General features: G+C 33.6%; 1 protein-coding gene across 50 annotated transcripts in view; it reads left to right on the forward strand.

Annotated features, from left to right (window-relative positions):
- TRDN (triadin) overlaps window positions 1–18,552 on the forward strand; it is a 415,022-nt gene that overhangs the window by 300,451 nt on the left and 96,019 nt on the right. For all 50 annotated transcript variants that reach the window (XM_070376309.1, XM_070376300.1, XM_070376303.1 and 47 more), the window contains one exon: window positions 7,269–7,316. In XM_070376309.1, coding sequence (XP_070232410.1) covers window positions 7,269–7,316 — 48 coding nt within the window. The remainder of the gene's footprint in view (window positions 1–7,268; window positions 7,317–18,552) is intronic.

Here is an 18,552-nt window from a genome sequence, read left to right on the forward strand (position 1 = left end):
CACAAACACTACACACATACCCTTTCCCATATGTGCCACTAAAATGACTTAACATTTTTCTTCTTAAAAGCTCTTTATTGCATATGCTCTTTAGGAAAATATGCATCAGGACTATAGGGAGATATAAAATATATATGATACATATCCACATTCCCAAGTTATATTTATACATATATATAAATGAATATGTGGATACATTGATAAATGTATATATTAGTTAATAAACTATAAATTAATATGTTAGTTATATAAATTAGTGTACAAGTTACTATACACATGTATATACTAATGAAAGACAAAAAATTGAAAGATACTTAAAGGAAATATAAACTGTACTGTAAGATAATACCTAATTAGAATCAGTTGAATTATTTAATGGGTTTTCTTTTTCAAATATAATTCTACTTATTATTCTGAATTTATAGTAGACAGAAATAAAATCTGTTTCCTAGACGGCTCTTTTCTTAGTAACCTAGTATTTGTGATGTCATTTTTGTGATAAGTGACCACCATACCTGTTTCATTGACATGTTTTACTAGGTATCAATTTGCCGTAAGTGACAGAGACTTGAATTTATTGGAAGCCCATATTAATATATGTCATTCTTTTATGAGGTCTTATTCTAAAATCACTTTTGCTTGTCAGCATTAAGTGTAATGTGTGAGTAAAACCTGGGTGCTTCAGAATGGATAATTCCATGGTGTCAATAACAAGGCTAAGGGTCTAAATACAGATTCAGAGAAAGTCATAATCTAGGCATGGATACAGGGTACATGGATCTAGTAAGTAACTATAAGGTAAGTACATCTATATATGTTAAAGCAAGAACAGAAGGAAGGCAGAATTGTATTCAAAATCTTCAGCCATGAATGAAACCAGTGGGATGTCCAAGTAGTAGTTATATGGATTTTATCTGGAATTAGATTTCACATATTGAGCGTCAAGAAATCTTTGATTGTCAAGACAGTCTGGAGACAGAGTTAAAAGGAAAGATTCGAAAACTAGTAGCTGACCCATACACAGACTCTGAATCACTTGGAGCCTAGATATTTAGGGTAGAAATATGAGCACACATAATATGGAGTTAGTCAAGTCCCATTCGAGTAAACAGACATACTGAATTAATATTGAATTTTAATTAAGTGAATTCACTGAAATATTCAACCAAGAATGATCTCTGAGTTTAGAGTAAGGCCAAACATTTTGGTTGGGATTAATTAGAACTGATTGCTAGGCTCAGAATGAAATGCAAGGAGGTAAATAACCTGTTTATGAAAATGGAATATTGGCATTATTTACTTTGCCTCTAGTTAATTAGATCTCATACCTCAATCATTAATTTAAATATGACTCTACATATTAGATTTCCTTCCAGCTATAGAAAATGAACAGAAACAAGTGTTCCTTCCAAAGCCATCATAAACATTTTGAAACTCAGGTAGGGACCAGTCTGACAAGTGACAAATAACATTCAAAGGAGACTCTTTTCATTTGTCAGGTAGTTTCATTTCTCCTTATCAGTGATGATTAATCACACATGAAATATATATTGTTTTATCATACATATAGTAACCAGCCCCCAATCTCCTTTAGGCTTTCTTTGTTTTTAAGATACTGGACTTTGTTATTCTATATTGAGGCTTGAACTAGGAACTGTGTTACAATGTTAAGTGGAAATTACTGATTTTACAATTGTTTTAAATGTTCAAAGTTAGAAAAATAATTAAATATTTTAAATTAATCACAGTGTGCCAGTTTATATCTAGTATAAATTGTTTAATCTTAAGCTTGCTTTAAAGTCAAATTTTATTTGGAGATATATAGTATTAAATCATCGATATGATAATTATCTTACTGTTTTATATTTGTTTTGAAGTTTTCAAATACCTTTCATTTTCATTCAACATATACTTGTGGGTCATACACTATGTGAAAACTTAAGGAAATATTCAGATATTACTTGAGCAATTAAAATCATGAATATATGAATCTTGATTGACACCATGAGTTATTTAGGCCTTTTTTTTTTTTTTTTTTTTGCTTTCAGCTAAATGTTTTCCATATGATCATAGTTTATGTTTGAAAGCCAACAGGGTAAATAGATAAATAGAGATAAAATGCCATAGGAGTTTAAAAATTATTCTTACCTGAGGAAAAGCAAAAGATTTGCTGTAAAAGGTGACTTTTAAATTTAAGCCATAAATAACAGGTAGACTTTAGTTATATAATAATTAGTTTAAAGAATATCTTGGGCCTAGGTAACAGAGGAAGGCAAAGCAGAGGGAAACTGCATGTCTATGAAGAGTAATAACAATCTCAAGAATACAATATGAATTAATACAACTTGTGCTAATAATGCTGTAAGGGGGCCTGATTTTAAAATTCAGCTCTATCTTATGAGCACTAGGGAGTCAATGAAGAATTGTAAGTATAAGAATGATACTCAGACTTTTGCTTTAGAAAATTAATAGATGCTTGCTCCTTGGAAGAAAAGTATGACCAACCTAGACAGCATATTAAAAAGCAGAGATATTACTTAGCCAACAAAGGTCCGTCTAGTCAAAGCTATGGTTTTTCCAGTAGTCATGTATGGATGTGAGAGTTGGACTATAAAGAAAGCTGAGCATTTAAGAATTGGTGCTTTTGAACTGTGGTGTTGGAGAAGACTCTTGAGAGTTTCTTGGACTCTCAAGGGATCCAACCAGTCCATCCTAAAGGAAATCAGTCCTAAATATTCATTGGAAGGACTGATGCTGAAGCTGAAACTCCAATACTTTGGCTAACTGATGTGAAGAACTGACTCATTTGAAAAGACCCTGAAGCTAGGAAAGATTGAAGGTGGGAGGAGAAGGGAATGACAGAGAATGAGGTGGTTGGATGGCATCACTGACTCAATGGACATGAGTTTGAGTAAACTCTGGGATTTAGCAATGGACAGGTTGGCCTGGCATGCTGCAGTCCATGGGTTGCAAAGAGTTGCACACAACTGAGCGACTCAACTGACTGACTGAACTAAGGCTAGTTAGGACATTTTGGCAATGATGTAGACAATGTGCATTAGGATCTGTATTAGTCATGAAATTGGAAAGAAGGGATATTATATGAGCATTATTATAAAATAGATTCTATGGAACTTGACAACTGTCCAACTTTACAAGGGAAAAATTCAGAAATTATCTAATAAAAAGTTTTGAATCTGAGTACTAGAAGAATATTGGAGGAGGAAAGGGCCACCCACCCCAATATTCTTGCCTGGGAAATACCATGGAGAGAGGAGCCTGGTGGGCTACAGTCCATGGGGTCACAAAGAGTCAGACAAACTTAACTACTAAACAACAACAACTAGAAGAATATTATTTAATATAAATATGAAATGATAAAAATGAAAATGAGTAATAAAATGAGTAATAATGAGTAATAAAAATAAAAAAGAAAGATAAAAATAAACTATTTTGTGAGAGGAGACAAGATTAATTTTAGACATATTTAAAGTGCTGTGGCACATGCAAGTAACATCAAGTGAATTAACTCAGACAAAGGCATGTATCACCTAATTTTACTCATGAGTAGAATATAGAAAACAGAAAACTAAAATAAGTCAACAAAGAAAACAAAACCTAACATGTAGATAGAGAGATCAGAATGGTGGGGAAGGTGCAGGGGGATGAATGTGTAAATATGATAGTAATGATTGGAAACTAAATTTTTGGTGATGAGCATTCTGTAATGTATTCAAAAGTAGAAATATAATCTTGTACACATGAAAGTTACATAACATTATTAATCAATGTTACCTCAATAGTATTATATAGTAAGACATAAATACTAAAGCCACTAGCTTTAATTTGAGAAAGCATCTTTTGGTATCTTTGTAATAAAAGTGAGATTGAAGTTTGCTATAGGCTGGAACTTTGCAGGTAAATTAAACAGTGATAAAATAAATAAAAAGAAAACAAACCTGAAACTATGGGAAACCAACTTCTCCACCTCACAGTTCATTTCAGGACTCTCTGTCCATAATCAAGGCATTACTGTATAAGAATGGTAGCTACTTTGTTTCCTTAGTAGCTGGAATCTCTGAAGGTATGCAGCACAAATCTACTTTTTTCCCTGAAATAGACCCCTCCAAATGTTGATCAATATGAATGGTGTGATCCAAATGGTGTGATCACTCATCTAGAGCCAGACATCCTGGAATGTGAAGTCAAGTGGGCCCTAGGAAGCATCACTATGAACAAAGCTAATAGAAGTGATGGAATTCCAGCTAAGCTACTATCAAATCCTAAAAGATGATGCTTTGAAAGTGCTGTACTCAATATGCCAGCAAATTTGGAAAACTCAGCAGTGGTCACTGAACTGGAAAATATCAGTTTTCATTCCAATCCCAAAGAAAATCAATGCCAAAGAATGTTCAAGCTACCACACAATTACACTCATTTCACATGCTAGCAAAGTAATGCTCAAAATTCTACAAGGTAGTCTTCAACAGTATGTGAACCATGAACTTCAGGATGTTCAAGCTGGATTTAGAAAAGACAGAGGAACCAGAGGTCAAATTGCCAACATCTGATGATGGATCATAGAAAAAGCAAGAGAGTTCCAGAAAAACATCTACTTCTGCTTTATTTACTATGCTAAAGCATATGACTGTGTGGATATCAACAAACTGTGGGAAATTCTTCAAGAGATGGGAATACCAGACCACCCTATCTGCCTCCTGAGAAACCTGTATGCAGGTCAATAACCAACAGTTAGAACTGGACATGGAAAAACAGACTGGTTCCAAATTGGGAAAGGAGTATTTCCAGGCTATATATTGTCACCCTGCTTGTTTAGCTTATGTGCAGAGTACATCATGCAAAATGGACTGGATGAAGTTCAAGCCTGAATCAAGATTGCCAGTAAAATGTCAATAACCTCAGATCTGCAGAGGACACCACCCTTATGGCAGAAAGCGAAAAGGAACTAAAGAGCCTCTTGATGAAAGTGAAAGAGGAGAGTGAAAAAGCTGGCTTAAAACTCAGCATTCAAAGACTAAGATCATAGCATCCAGACCCATCCTTTCATGGCAAATAGATTGGGAAACAATAGAAGCAGTGACAGAGTTTTTTTCTGGGCTCCAAATTCACTGCAGATAGTGACTGCAGCCATGAAATTAAAAGACACTTACTCCTTGGAAGAAAAGTTATGACAAACCTAGATAGCATATTAAAAAGCAGAGACATTACTTTGCCAACAAAGGTCCATATGGTCAAAGCTATGGTTTTTCCAGTAGTCAAGTATGAATGTGAGAGTTGGACCATTAAGAAGGCTGAGTACTGAAGAACTGATGCTTTTGAACTGTGGTGCTGGAGAAGACTCTTGAGAGTCCCTTGGACTGCAAGATCAAACCAGTCAATTCTAAAGGAAATCACTCTGGAATATTCATTGGAAGGACTGATGCTGAAGCTGAAGCTCCAATACTTTGGCCACCAGATGCAAAGACCTGGCTCATTAGAAAAGACCCTGATGCCAGGAAGATTGAAGGCAGGAGGTGATGGGGGTGACAGATGATGAGATGGTTGGATGGCATCACTGATTCAATGGACATGAGTTTGAGCAAGCTCCAGGAGATGGTGAAGGACAAGGAAGCCTGCAGTCTATGAAGCCACAAAGAATTGGATAGGATTTAGCAACTGAACAACAACAAAAAAGCCTGATATTACATGCAGAAGACAACATGCAACCAAGTTGGTTTTATTTCTGGAATGCAATTTCAAAAATCAACATAATTAACCATAATAATATAAAGGTAAATTAAACCTTTCATAAATGATACATTTGATGTATTTCATATTAATGTAGAAAGAAACTTCCCTATTCTGAAAATATATATACAAAAACTATTAACAAATATTATACTCAATGGAAAAAATGGAAAGATTTCTCACTGAGAATTGGAAAAGACAAGGATGTCTGCTATCAGCACTTGTATTAAACATTATACTGGGTATTCCATCCCTTGCAATAAAGTGATAAAAAGAAGTAATTTGTATATAAATTAAAAAAATTAAAAATATAACTTTATTCACAGGTGAAATTGTCTATTTGAAAAATTCTTTTTTAATTTTTTTTAAATTTCTAAAGAATCTACAGATGAACTCTTACAACTGAGTGAATTTAGCAAGTTTTATATAAAACTTTTCCCTTTTTTTGCTCTAGTTAATATCATTAACTTTTTGAAAAGATCATGGTCATTTACACTGCAGACACTTTAGGTTTTCTATAATTGTTTCTTCAGAATATTTTTTAATATGTTCTTTATATCCCATGTTTGATTAAACTAAATCTTTGGCTTAACTTGATTCCATTTGAATGCTTCGGCAAGGGTACTTCAGAGGTGATACTGTTGTATATCATATTGTGTGTCATTAGAAGCACTGAATATCTGGATGTCCCATTATGGATGAGTGGTTCTAAGTTTCATCAGTGTGTTAAGTTGGTGACAACAAAATTTTCGCTTCAAAGTTGCAGTTTTCCCTGCACAGCTCTTGAGGGTATACTTGGGTATTATGGCAATATTCAGTTTCCCATTCATCCTTCTTCTAATAGTTGCCAATGTCCTCTGAAGATCCTTGCTTTAATCAGTTATTTCAGTACATTGACTTTGTCTGAACTGTATTTCTTGGATGTATAAACAGGTAAACATAATTTTACTGCTCCACCAGCAGCAGTAAAATCTCAGTAGTTCATCGGAAACAGTACCAAAGTGATACTTGTTTTTTTTTTTTTTTTTTTTTTGGTTACTTGTGATTTGGGATGACTTCATTTAATATTTAAGCAAATCTCAAGCATGACTACACTGTCCTTTGAGCTGATTAAGTGATATTAAGCATGAATTTAAAGGAGCACCTAGTTGACATTTTCAAGATGCCAAGTGGTTCCAGCAATAACCTGGAATGTAAGTCGATTAATCATAATCCTGTCAAGCAGAACTCCTCACAGAGTTTGTTTATCAAAGCAACATGTAAGAGAATAAAGTGGGAAACAGTATGTAAAAACTAGTAAGAAGAGGGCAAGGAATTATTTTTATTTCTCTAATTCTTTAAGAGCAGACTTATAATAGTAGGTTTCTGTTGAATTATAGAGAAATGAGAAGTATTGAAAAAGCTTTAAAATAGTCTATTTAGAAGAAATCTTTGGCATTGAATGAGTTACAAGATGCCTTTTAGTGCAGAAGCAGCATTTCCATTGGAACTTTTATTTAAACCTTATCTCTGCTTTGCAGCTGTACCTGGAAAGAAGGAAGAGAAAACAACCAAGACAGTGGAGCAAGGTAAAAAAAAATGAAGGAGGTTGACATTATCTTCTTTAGAAAGACAACAACGTGAGGAGGAAAGCACTGGATTCAGACAGGCGGACGACAATAACCTTTAAATCGATTGCTCTCTATCACTGTCCTTGCATGTTTCTCTCTGCCAGGGAGAATGTGAGGTGGCAATCTGGGTTTTTGTTCTTTTGTATAACTAAACTCTGAGTGTAAGTTCAGAACAGGAAAGCTCCACAAACTGCTTAATTACATCAAGAAAAATGCTGAAGATTGTTGGGAATAAGGAAAATTTTCAGGCCAGTTGGTAGACATTTTTTCATGTGTGATTTGTGGTTTTAACACCACCTGGCTGATCATAGTTTAAAGAACAGAGATGAAACAATTCTGTTTATGCAAGAACAATTTCTACTGCTTGAAAAATAATGTTAAAACAAAGTGAAAAACCAGCAATACAAGTAAATTACTTGAGTCTGTATTACGACTTCAGCAATTGATTCTCCCAATAAGTCTAAAATTTCAGTGTTATAAATCACAATGCTATAAATAATGCATTTTCTTTTTACTTATGCAGCTATATAATAAATATATCACTCTAGAATATGCTTGAGGAAAATACTACAGCACAGTAGAGTAAAAGCATTTGAGGTGATGTTGTACCTTCTGTTAAAGCGCACATTGCTAATAATTTTAATTGTTATTCCCTCAATCCTTTGGCTTTTAATACATTATAATATTATAATATTTACTATTAATTATAATCAGTAGATGAGATTAAAACTAGCATAATTTTGTCAAGAATAAAATGAAAATAATTTCTCCTCTTAGAGACAAATTCCTAATATCAGAAATTTAGGTATTTTTACACAAATATATTAAGAAAATCATTCAAACCCTCACACTTCAGATAAGTAAACTAAGTTAAGGATTGACTAATTTAAAAAATTAGTCAAGGATTGATTTCCTTGGGCTTTTCAAGATAAAAATCACATTAAATCACATTGAAAAAGTTTTCAAATTTGGTTTCTGCAGACTACCTGGGCTTTTAGAGTTCGGTTGAATGTTTCTGTCAGCCTCTTTTTGAGGTGGATACATTAGTCTCTGAAATATAAAGGTGAGGTGTAGGAGCATGGATCCCATTCTCAACTTGTTGGCTTTGACAAGATTCTGGGCCTAAATTTCTTCTCTAAAAAACAGGGTTTATTATTCTTGACCTGCCTGTCTGACAAGATGTGGAGTTCAAAATACATGTGAAAGGATATGAAAAAATGTAAACTCCTAGTTAAGTATTTAGGATTTAGGAGGCCTTTTCTCTTGTGAAATCCGCTTCAGTATAAGTGAGAATCAAATCACTTTGCTTTCATTAAGCTTCATAATTTTTCTCCTCGCTAGTATAAAGGTATGGGCTGCTCATCTTATGGCATTTGCAAATTGCTTTTATAACCACAGCAAATTAAGAGAAGACTGACTGGAATATAAAATGCCCACACTAATAATAATACCTAACATATAACTGATTTAAACACAGATTGTTTTATTTCTTTTTACCTTCATGTTGGTGTCAGTTTCATTAATTATATAATGTTGCCTCAGAAAGTTCAGAGACTGGAAATGGCTTTTAGAGATATGAATTTACTCCTTCAGATGATTTTATAATTCATTCTTTTACTAAATACATTTTATTTTATAAACACTTACACTCTTGGCTTATATAAAAATGAGTCTTTCAATGACTTTTTAATATTGATTTAGTAAATCATTTCAATTTTAAATATTATAAAGCAATGGCTTCATATTTTTTAACTATACAGATCATAAAAAATACAGTATTTGGATAACTTGAATGTTTTTGTGATGGTATATTTATGACAAATAATTTATATGAAAATATATTTTGTGATTTTAATAAATTAAGAAATTTATGTGAGAATAAATCACTTACATTCTACAGATTTCATCATAATATTCTAATATTTATTCCTGAGATGATGTTTGACTATTGTGTAATTCTCTTCTTTATATAGATTTTAGTTATATTTAGAAGTATAAGTAATCTGAAACTAGTTCATAATGCACTGAAGTACAATTAAATGGTTTATAAAGAGTTAGTTTCATTAATTTAAATTTGAACTTACAAACTCTACTAGGGACAAACTTTTACTCATAATTCTTAATAGGTTTCAAATACATTTTTTGATCTATGTAAAATTGTGTATATTGAACCTCTGGACCTATTCTGCATTATGATTGTTAGGGAAGCATTGATTAAACTTTATGCTATGGAAAATTCATATAGTGATAGGTGAAAAAATTTTACGTTAATGTAATTCAGTAAACTGAACCTCATATTATGTAAGAATTAGAAATTTAGTTAATTTAACTTTTGCAAAAGTCTAAAAGTATACCTCTAATTTTATCTGTAGTTCATTGAGGGATCATGTGGTTTTCAGTTGTTCTTCTCATAAAGATTGTACTTGGCTAGACCAGAATTTTGAGTGTTAAGAAAATCTTTATAAATTTCCCCACTTTAAAGATACACACATACACACACACCACAAACACCATTAGCAATTTCTCTTTGTTTAGAAAGCAGTTACCTAGAAGCATCAGGAGACACAAATATTTTCCATAGTACATGTTGCTGTCCTTATAGTGAGAGCCAAGGAATGCCAAAGATAGAACATCACAACACACTCTACTGTATGAGGATTTGTTTTTGTATTTATTGTATATTATATCTGGAAAGAATACATCACATTTCATTGGTGATATAATCACTAAGTCATGTCCGACTCTTTGTGACCCCATGGATTGTAGTCGGTCTGGCTCTTTTATCCATGGGATTTTCCAGGCAAGAATACAGGTGTGAGTTGCCATTTCCTACCCCAGCAGAACTTCCTGACCCAGGGATTGAACCTGCAGCTCCTGCATCTCCTGCATTGCAGGCGGATTCTTTACCACTGAGCCACCAGGGAAACCACTTCAGTATAATTTCATTTTATTAAGCTTGGTTAATTCACATTTCATTAAGCTTGGTTTATTTATTGTTTGATATTTAATTTATCATATTTAGTGTACTTTTTTCTCCTTGGTATTACTTTTCAAAATTGACCTGTCCTCCTAACTCCAATTTCCCTCTCTCTTTTTTAATCTTGCTCTCTCTCAGAAGAAAATCTTTGGTAATATTTGCTTGTTACTAGGCAGAAGATCAAAGCAGGCACTCTCAGGAAGCATTCAGTGATGTCTTACTTACCAGGGCATGGCAGGAGACCAGTCAGGACAATTAACTTTAATGATCTGAGTTGTAGATTGGAGTCCCAGCATCTCCTTGTTTCTAATTTTCTTCCTTCTAAGTGATTTCAATCTAACAGTGAGTGAAAAGGTGAAGAAAATAGTAATAAATCAAATCACTCACATATCATCTTTCTTTTTCTTTCATTCATACCTGTGCATGATATCACTTAAAGCTTTCTTTAAGAATTTGTTCTAAGGGACTCTGACAGTGCTGGCATGTAGGAAGTATTCAATAAATACTTGTGGGTTGAATAAAACATAGAGGAATTCCTGAAGAAAGGAATATTAGGTGATGCAGATTTCAATAATCTGTGTCTCTAATACTGTACAATTATGATATTTTAGTAAATCACATGTGATTTCTGAGGCGAAAGTTGCCAAATATCTCAGAAACCAAAATATAACTGATTAAATTATCCAACTACCTTCATTTTAAAGTAAAAACTCTAGGTGAAATTAATAATTACATCTTCTGCTGCTGCTGTGCTATGCTGTCATGTCTGACTGTTTGCAGTCCCGTGGACTGTAGCCCACCAGGCTCCTCTGTCCATGGAATTATCCAGGTAAGAATACTGGAGTGGGGTGCCGTTCCTCTCTCCAGGGGATCTTCCTGACCCAGGGATCGAGCCCTCCGCTCTTGCATTACCTGCATTGGTAGGGAGATTCTTAACAACTAGCACCTCCTGGGAAGCCCAACTAAATATTAATTGATCATTAATTACATCATTATTATGATCTTTGTAGAAGGTATTCTTATATAACAAAACTGCTTGTGGTGAACCATCATATGGATAAAAATTTTTAATAAATTACATTTTAGCAATTGTACCTTCTATATTGTGAATTTTTTAAAAACTTAAAGTGAAAGAGAAAATTTAGTAATTGCCCAGTGAGGTCAATGTATAAGTGTAAACATAGCAACATTAGGCCTTATCCTTATTGTTTGTTCATGGTTTTACAATTATAGAGCTGAATTAGCTGATCTTACACTCCTTTGAATTATAAAAAAACTTATATTCACTGAAGTTTTCAAGTAGTATATCCCTTGTATCAGAATATGAAATCTCTAGGAGAAGGCTGGTCTAGAATGACTTATTTCTAAGATTCTAAGTCTCAAATGTTAAGGGAAAACATACTTTATAAACTTGGAAAATTTAGTACCCCAAAATTAAGCTGAAAATTTCATTACAGAAATATTCAGTATAGTTTTCCATCCTCTTAACAATTAAAAATCACTTCAAAATCTACTTAAGTACAAACATGACAAAAATATTCATGAAAAATGATTAAATAGAATTTAAGTGCCTATTAACTACCAAGAATAAGTTTGAGCACAGTAATTTTATTAAGGGTAAAATTAGAGAATGTGGATCATAAATACATCAAATGCAGTTCATTTCCTGTAATAAAAATTGTATTTTGCTTAAAATGAAATATTTCTAAATTTGTAAGTATAGTGATTTGTGTCCACTTGAGTTTTTGTCTTTCTTTGGCTTTTTGCTATTTTGTAAACAGTGGTATCCCACATCATTGTATTAGTGTTTTAAACTCTCGCAGAAGCAAGTGAAACCCAATTGCTATTTACATGCTTTGTGTATTTGTCACTGTCCTCAGACACTTTTCAGATTCTCTTCTATTCTTTGTAAATGAACTGGTCTATTTAGAACCTGTGATATGTATTTGTTGTAGATTGATCTCATACTTTCAAGTGAATGTTAATAATATCTACAGTAGTGATTTCTCTGACAGAAACTTATTTAAATAATAAATGTTTATAATTCATGATGTGTCAACATTATAAAAAAACAGAAACAATTTTACATTTAAGATCAATGGAGTAAAACTGAAAGTGTAGTTGAAACATATTGTATTTAATTATTTGCTTAATGTGTGTTATAAAATAACCTATTTTCACATGTGGACTAAGTCATGCTGTTGACCCTCAATAAATGTTAAATGATAATAATAACACTATTGATTCCTGTGAATTTCAAACTTTTGACATTAGTTTGTGCTTTGGTTGTTTAATATTTATTGAGCGCCCACAACAGACTAGGCGCTGGGAATGGGTGTGAGGAGTATGGAGTGGGCTTCGGAGAAAAGATGGTCTATACACAGAGCTCATGAATCATCTGTAAAAGTGACCGTACTCTGCTTGCTTACATATTTTATATATTTTCAACAGAATTTTTTGCAATTTTCCACTATCTCATTTGCTCACATATTACACCATTACTTACTCTTGTTTTAATACTTTTAGAATGTGCTCACAGTTGTTTGACCTCATGAATGGCAATTTCTTTCTCATCCCTTCTCTTTCACCATTTTGTTGTTGTTTAGTTGCTAAGTCATGTCTGACTCCTTGCCGCCACCCCCCCAGCGCACCCCCGCCCCATGGACTGTAGCCCGCCAGGCTCCTCTGTCCATGGAATTTTCCCAGGCAAGAATACTGAAGTGGGTTACCATTTCCTACTCCAGGGAATCTTCCCAACCCTGGCACTGAACCCATGTCTCCTACTTTGGCAGGCAGATTCTTTACCACTGAGCCACCAGGGAACCTTAGGATATTCTATAGTCAAGTTAAAGTCACACAGAGAGATATAGTGTAATGTCCACATTCCAGTTTTCATTTTGCATAATTCTGCTTTTTGGCTGTGAAAATGAACCACTCCTCTGCCTAATGTGACCTAGGTGCCTATCTTTTTCATTCCTTTGCTTAGAGACTGTGGGCATTTCATGGAGAAGCACACTAAAACTGTAAGATTATCCCAAGAATCTCTCCATGTACTTTATTACTAGGATCACCGCTTTTACCCCCAGCTTACCTTTCTAACTCTGGGCTCAGAGGAATTAGCTGTTAGATAAGCCAAATTAAGTCACCTGACATTACCAGAACAGACAGTGTATCCAGGGATAATGTGTCCTACTCTGTCTATGGTGGCTTCCCTGGTGGCTCAGACGGTAAAGCGTCTACCCACAATGCGGGAGACCAGGGTTCTACCCCTGGGTCTGGAAGACTCTGTCTATACTTTACCCCTTCCATGATTCATCAAAGTACTTTCCTAATGGAAATTGTATCTATCTTTTAGGCTCCTAAAAACAACAAACTTTTTACATCAAGCATATATTCTTGCTACATCTATCTTTTAATTATGGAACTTTGTCTTGATTTAAGGTCCAACAATCTTTATGTAAACTAATAGAATGTAGTTATATACCATTTCTAAAGCCCAGTCAAATCAAAGTGAAATATGAAGAAAAGTTATCATATGTTTTCTGAATTTAATGACAATGCACTTCAGATTTCTTTTGGCAATACTTAATGTAATTTAATAATTTTAAAGCAATTTAAAGTGCATATTTTTGATCATCATTTACATCTTAATATTAAGTTTATGGTTCTTTAGAAATCCCTAAATCTATAAAAGACCATTCTCATCCTCTTTATAATAAAAATTCTCTTGCAAATCTTATTTTTACTCACGGAAAATTTTGATCGCTAGCCCCAGGATTTGGTCAGTAAAAACTATTTTTAATTATTTGCTATAGATATTTGAAGATTACAGTTTTGTTCTCCAGACAGAAAAATTGACTTTTGTTTATTCCTTTGCTATTCTGCACTCAGTACAGTTCAGTTCAGTCTCTCAGTCATGTCCAACTCTTTGCGACCCCATGAATCACAGCACGCCAGGTCTCCCTGTCCATCACCAACTCCCGGAGTTCACTCAAACTCATGTCCATCGAGTCGGTGATGCCATCCAGCCATCTCATCCTCTGTCGTCCCCTTCTCCTCCTGCCCCCAATCCCTCCCAGCATCAGGGTCTTTTCCAATGAGTCAACTCTTCGCAAGAGGTAGCCAAAGTATTGGAGTTTCAGCTTCAGCATCAGTCCTTCCAATGAACACCCAGGATTGATCTCCTTTAGGATGGACTGGTTGGATCTCCTTACAGTCCAAGGGACTCTCAAGAGTCTTCTCCGACACCACAGTTCAAAAGCATCAATTCTTCAGTGCTCAGCTTTCTTCACAGTCCAACTCTCTGCACTAGAGTGTATAAAAAACTGAGGAAATGCTTTGTAGTGTTTACCTTATAACATACCATGAAAATACTTCCTTACAAACTCAAGAATATTGAGCTTCTAATTTTGTCTCTCTTTTCTATTGATATTTGCTTTCACTCCTACTTTTATTCTGAAACAACCTATGGGTTTGTTCTCTTTTTTCCTTTAGGATTTTTAATAGAAAGTATATTATAAGCTGCTATGCTACAAACCTAAGTAGCCATAACAGAGATTGTTTGGGGAGAATTTTTTTATCCCTTCTTTATTGAATTTTTTCTTTTATGTATAAATTCATTTTCTACCAAAAGCCTATTCAGGAAAAAAAAAAAAAGTAGGCATATACTATACACTAACTTGAATAAAACTACTTAAAATCAATTACTATGTCATATCCTATAATAAATTAATGGAGTTTAAGCTAAAAAATTAATTTAAGCTAAAATACTCTAAAAATCAAGTTGCAGATTTTATCTGAAATCATCTGCTCTGCATAAAAAATGCATTGTTACTTTCTTCTAATTGTAAAGTACACATTATAGATCAACTAATTTCAGGAATAAACATGAAAATTTTTCACCATTCTACATAAAATTTAGTTGCACTTAATTGACTATATTACTGTCCCAGTTTTTTTGTAGAATGATGGTATATTATATGTTAAAGAAAAGCAGTTTTTAAAACCTGAAAATTCAGTGCAGATACTCCTTTGGAATTATGAAATGGCAAAATATAACTCAAAAATTTTTCATCATTTTGACTTGCAAATTTGGGGTTTCATTTCATTTGATTTCATATCAGAAAGAGCTACTAGGTCAGGTAACTCATAAAAAGCATCTACAGTCTCATTAAAAGTCTTGGCAATAAAAACCATGGTCATCAATTCTTAGCTTGGAGTTAACACTTGTACTGTTGGTCCTTGAAAAGAAATAGCTGTTAAAACCTAGTAATGATTAGAAATACTAATTTGCCTTAATAATAGAGTATACAGTTATCTCAAAATAAAACTTAAGGCTTGGTCTATCCCTTATAAAACACCAAAAAAATTTATTCTGTGACATTAGGCTGGTTACTTGCTTGAAAGCCTTCTTTACAGGCTGAGATTATTTTACTAAGCATTCTGTACAGACTTTTCCAGTCTTAATATTGTCTAATTCTCATTTGTAAGAAATGTCTCCCATGCATGAAACATTTCCACTTTGTCCCAAATGCTGAAGAATAAACTTATTTTTCTGATTGCAAGTACAATCTGTGCAAATATACAAACAGGAAAATCAGATTCAGATTCTAACATGAAAATACTTCTGAATATTATATAAATCTACTAAATAGAATCCTAATATTTGAAGTATTTACTTCACTTGAATTTCAAAATGTACATGTAAGTTTTACTTAAGTTTCAAAAACTACATCTCTGGAGCAAAGCATGCCATTGACTGTCCAGTGAAATGACATGAAGATTCTCTAAATATTAATTTAACCATAAGAATCAGTGATAATGATTCAGAGGGTGCAGAAATTCTGCCCATAACCCACTCACACAAAAGAATCTATAAAAAATGAAACAGAAGAAGATATTGTCTCAAGAGAGAAGAGAGTGTGGGTAGCACAACTGTCAGTGAATTGTGGTTTCACTATTGGTTTGGACTATTTCCAAACAAAATAAAAATGACTTTCTAAGTATTGTCAGTCAGTTCAGTACGTATCATATTCTCCTATGAGCAAAACTTTATTTGCATTGATACAATAACAGAAAAAAATTTTCGACTTAAGATTTTTAAAGACTCGTCATCACTCAGTTCAGTTAAGTTCAGTTCAGTCACTCAATATTGTCCGACTCTTTGTGACCCCATGAACCACAGCATGCCAGGCTTCCCTGTCCATCACCAACTCCCAAAGTTTACCCAAACTCATGTCCATTGAGTTGGTGATGCCATACAACCAGCTCATCCTCTGTGGTCCCCTTCTCCTCCTGCCCTCAATCTTTCCCAGCATCAGGGTTTTTTCAAATGAGTCAGCTCTTCACATGAGGTGGCCAAAATATTGGAGTTTCAGCTTCAACATCAGTCCTTCCAATGAACACCCAGGACTAATGTCCTTTAGGATGGACTGGTTGGATCTCCTTGCAGTCCAAGGGACTTTCAAGAGTCTTCTCCAACACCACAGTTCAAAAGCATCAATTCTTCAGTGCTCAGCTTTCCTTATAGACCAACTCTCACATCCATACATCCTCATCACTGGAAGGATATAAATTCAAATTCTCTAGCAAGGTACTGAAGATTTCCTTACCACCAACCCTCAGTGTGACTTCTGGCCTTTGCTTATATGCTTCTCACTCATTTTGTACACCCACCAATCATGCCATCTGAATTTTCACACTACATTGTTTTCTTATGTTGTTCCTTGCATTGGAAATGTCTTTCCAACTCTTCTTGATAACAGATTTTATATGCAATTTCATAGTTGACCATAGATGCCAGTACTTCTGTGAAGTCTTTTCTTATTGCATCAGGTAGAGTTTGTCAGTCCTGCTGTGAGCTCAGAACTCTGTGTATGTGTATGTGTCTCCATCATTCTACTTAATCTGTCTATATGAAGTTCTTCCAGCATGGACTGAACTCCAGGCAACCATCTTGTTTTCCCAGTTCAGAATCCAAAAGAGACACTGAATAAATATTCATTGACTAGATCAAGTTTACCTTTTTAAAATACCAAAATGAATTCTGTTGTTCCAAAGTGAAGAAATTTACACTTGGGTTTCTTGTTCTGCAGAGTTTCTTGTTGTTTTTTACTCCAACCAAAGCCTTTTTGAGACTCTAAGACCTCAAATTTCTTTTACATGCACACATACAATACAAAGTTTAAAGTACTATTAAAGATTTATTTTTAATTTTTTTCTCTTTTTTTTATTTTATTTTTTAACTTTATAATATTGTATTGGTTTTGCCATATATCAAAATAGAAGTCGAAAACATTACCAAGTCAAATTAACAGTGCATAAAAAGAATTATACACCATGACCAAGTGGGATTCATTCTAGGTAAGCAAAACAGGTTTAACATTTGAAGATAGATTGATATAATTCATCACATCAATAAGATAAACAAGAAAGAAACTCAATAGATAACAGAAAATAATTTGACAAAATCCAACAACTATTTATGGAAAATCTCTCAGCAAACTAGAAATAAAGAGAAACTTCCTCAACTTGATAAAGAATATCTACAATTAAACCTACTCATAACCTCATATTTAATGTTGAGTCACAAAAAGCTTACCCATTAAGATAAAGAAACAAGGAAAGGATATCCCCTCAGCACACTTGTTCGACATTGTACTGGAAGTATTAGTTAATGCAATAAGACAAGAAAAGGAAGAAAAGACATACCCATTGGAAAGAAAGAAATAAAACTGTCTTTGTACATGATATGGTCATCTATTTAGAAAATTATAAAGAATCAAGAAAAACCTCCTAAAACTAATCAGTGATTATAGCAAGGTTGCAGGACACAAGGTTAATATGTAAAAGTAAGCTGCTCTATGTTCCAGCAGTGATAATTGGAATGAATAAAATAAAAAATGCAAGACTATTTACATTAGCACCAAAAAGGAAAGACTTAAATATAAATCTAAGATATAATCTATTCTATGTTCATGAGTAGGCAGGCTCCAAATTGTTAGCATGTCAGTTCTTCCCAACTTTATCTACAGATTCTATGCAATCATGATAAAATCTCAGTGGTATTGACAAACTGATATTATGAATATCAACAAACTGATCCTAAAGTTTATACAGAAAAAAAAGACCCAGAATAGCCAAGATAACATCAAAGGAGAAGAACAAAATCTTAGGACTACTGGACTTCAAGACTTATTATAAAGCTACAGTAGTCAA

The sequence above is a fragment of the Bos mutus genome, chromosome 9 (assembly GCF_027580195.1).
Source record: "Bos mutus isolate GX-2022 chromosome 9, NWIPB_WYAK_1.1, whole genome shotgun sequence".
Lineage (NCBI taxonomy): Eukaryota > Metazoa > Chordata > Mammalia > Artiodactyla > Bovidae > Bos > Bos mutus.